The sequence below is a fragment of the Colobus angolensis genome, unplaced genomic scaffold (assembly GCF_000951035.1).
Source record: "Colobus angolensis palliatus isolate OR3802 unplaced genomic scaffold, Cang.pa_1.0 Scaffold22, whole genome shotgun sequence".
Taxonomy (NCBI): domain Eukaryota; kingdom Metazoa; phylum Chordata; class Mammalia; order Primates; family Cercopithecidae; genus Colobus; species Colobus angolensis.
Genome location: NW_012115377.1, coordinates 4,575,161 through 4,578,126, shown reverse-complemented (window position 1 = coordinate 4,578,126; position 2,966 = coordinate 4,575,161). Strand labels below are relative to the sequence as shown.

At 50.4% G+C, this 2,966-nt stretch overlaps 1 protein-coding gene across 3 annotated transcripts in view; it reads left to right on the top strand.

The window, feature by feature from the left end:
- The window catches only part of INSR (insulin receptor), a 169,629-nt gene that overhangs the window by 134,110 nt on the left and 32,553 nt on the right, over positions 1 to 2,966 (top strand). For 2 of the 3 annotated variants that reach the window (XM_011943557.1, XM_011943556.1), the window contains exon 9: positions 104 to 305. In XM_011943557.1, coding sequence (XP_011798947.1) covers positions 104 to 305 — 202 coding nt within the window. Of the gene's footprint in view, positions 1 to 103; positions 306 to 2,370; positions 2,407 to 2,966 lie in introns of all 3 variants that reach the window. The other variant, XM_011943555.1, reaches the window with a different exon arrangement.

The following is a 2,966-nucleotide window of genomic DNA, read 5'->3' as shown; positions in this document are numbered from 1 at the left end:
GTGTGTGGTGTGTGTGTGGGGTGCGTGTGTGTGGATGTGTGTGTGCGTGTGTGTGTGTTCAGCCGCAGAGACGTGAGCCCCGCTTTTCTGTTTCTTTCTCCAGGGCTGAAGCTGCCCTCGAGGACCTGGTCTCCACCATTCGAGTCTGAAGATTCTCAGAAGCATAACCAGAGTGAATATGAGGATTCAGCCGGTGAATGTTGCTCCTGTCCAAAGACAGACTCTCAGATTCTGAAGGAGCTGGAGGAGTCCTCGTTTCGGAAGACGTTTGAGGATTACCTGCACAATGTGGTTTTCGTCCCCAGGTCAGGACTTGGCGCTGGGCTCTCTTAGTGGGTGCCAGTTGGCTTGGTGCTGGTCATTGCTTAGGGACCCAGAGGTAGCGGGACCCAGAGACGGCAGAAGGGTGGGTGGAGTCTGAATGCAGCCCTGTTCTGAGTGGAGGAAGAGATCTTGGAATTTCGAAATTTCGAGCGGAATTTTATCAGGAAGAGCAAATAATCACACAAAAGGGGAAAAATGGACAAAACTCAGCATTTGCCTTTCTTACCTCTCCCAAGCTGGTCTCCATCTGAGTTCCAAAACAAACACCATTAGATGATTAAGACTTTCCTCTGTCTCTCTCTCTTTTATTTTTATTTTTTTTATTTTTTGTAACAGAGTCTCCCTCTGTCGTCCAGGCTGGAGTCCAGTGGTGCAGTTTCGGCTCACCACAACCTCCCCTCCCTGGGTTCAAGTAATTCTCGTGCCTCAGCCTCCCAAGTAGCTGGGACTACAGGCACGCACCACCACGCCCAGCTAATTTTTACATTTTTAGTAGAGGCAGGGTTTCACCATGTTGGCCAGGCTGGTCTCGAACTCCTGACCTCAGGTGATCTGCCTGCCTCGGCCTCCCAAAGTGCTGGGATTGTAGGTGTGAGCCACCGCGCCTGGCCATGATGGCTGAGGCTTTAGCTGGGTGCAGCCGTGTAAGCCTGTGGTCCCACCTACTTGGGAAGCCGAGGTGGTAGGGTTGCTTGAGGCCAGCCTGGGCAACATAATGAGACCCCATCTCTACAAAAAGACAATTTAAAAATTAGCCAGGCATGGTAATGCATGCCTGAACTCCTAGCCCATGGGGAGGCTGAGGAAGAAGGATCACAAGAGCCCAGGAGATCGAGGCTGCAATGAGCAGTGATGGCGCCACTGCACTCCAGCCTGGGTGACAGAGCGAGACCCTGTCTCTAAAAAAAAATTAAAAATGTCTGTTCAGATGTTTACCAGTGTTATTCACCCGAGCAGACTTTTCTCCCAGAACCATCGATGTGTAAGAATTCTCTTTTTTTTTCTTTTCTTTTTCTTCTTTTTTTCTTTCATGTTCCCCTGTGACCCCGAGTCCAAAAGAATGTTCAGTGGGACAGCCCAGACATTGAAGTGGTTGCTGTTTCACCTGTTAAAAACGAAATGTTGGCTGGGCGCAATGGCTGCCTCCTGTAATCCCAGCACTTTGGGAGGCCAAATTGGGAGAATCAGTTGAGGCCAGAGGTGGAGACCAGCCTGAGCAACAGAGTGAGACCCTATCTCTACTGAAAAAGGAAACAAAAATAGCCAGACATGGTGGTGCATGCCTTGTAGTCTCAGCTACTCTGGAGGCTGAGGCGGGAGCATTGCTTGAGCACAGGAGTTGGAGGCTGCTGTGAACTGTGATGGCACCATTGCACTCCAGCCTGGGCAACAGAGCAAGACCCTGTCTCAAAAAGGAAAGAAAGAAAGAGAGAAAGAGAGAGAGAGAGAAGAAAAAAAAGAAAGGAAAGAGAGGGAGGGAGGGAGGGAGGGAGAAAGGGAGGGAGGGAAGGAGGGAGGGAGGAAGGAAGGAAGGAGAAAAAGAGAGAAAATGAAAAAAAGGAAGAAAGAAAAAAGAGAAAGGAAAGAAAGAAGAAAAAGAGGAAGGAAAAGAAAAGGAAGGAAGGAGAGAGAGGGAGAGAACAAAAGAAAGAGGAAAGGAGAAAGAAAGAGGAAAGAAAGCAGAAAGAGAGAGAGAAAGAAAGAAGAGAGAAGGAAAAGAAAAAAAAGAAAAAAATGCTGCCAGACTTGGAGAAGTGACTGAGTCAGTTGTGTCCACATGTAGTCACATTTGACATCCCAGGGCCACCTCCGCAGGCCATCTCTGGGGGGAATTTTCTCTGATTTCTTCCCCGTCCCTTGCCGGGCCCCTGCACCTGCTGGCGAAGATGTAGCTCCCTCCCTCGAGCAAGTGATGGGAGCAAGTGGTCCAGGTTCAAAGCCAGGGTGCCCTTACTTGGACACAATGTGGCCTCCAAGTGTCAGAGCCCAGTGGTCTATCTAATGAAGTTCCCTCTGTCCTCAAAGCAGTTGGTTTTATTTCCACAGAAAAACCTCTTCAGGCACTGGTGCCGAGGACCCTAGGTAGGACTCACCTGTACGACCCCTGGTGCCTGCTCCGTGCAGGGCCGGGGGCGTGCCAGGCAGATGCCTCGGAGAACGCAGGGGTTTCTGTGGCTTTTTGCATGCGGCGGGCTGCTGTGCTGGCGATTAGATGCTTCACAAATTCAGAAATCCAATGCCTTCACTCTGAAATGAAATCTGGGCATGAATGGTGGGGGGAAATCTTCACTAACACCCTCTTGCTAAAACATAGAAGCACGTGAGTGCTTCCTGGATACCTCCTCCCTGCCTTCTGTTTGCAGCCACTGTTGGCTCACTAAACATCTCTTTGCACCTCCTGCGTGCATTTGCAGAAGTGGGTGGGGGTCCCCGGAGTCTGAGCTCCCCGCGGCTGGGTGCCCCGACCCAGCAACTCCTATACCATGAAGGGAGGGTGATCTGGAAACAGAATATTTTCATGAAAGGCTGACAGGATATGAACAAAAGAACACCGTGTCGCTCACTGAATTCTACAGAGAGTCAGGGACGTTTCTTCCTTCCTTCCTTCCTTCCTTCCTTCCTTCCTTCCTTCCTTCCTTCCT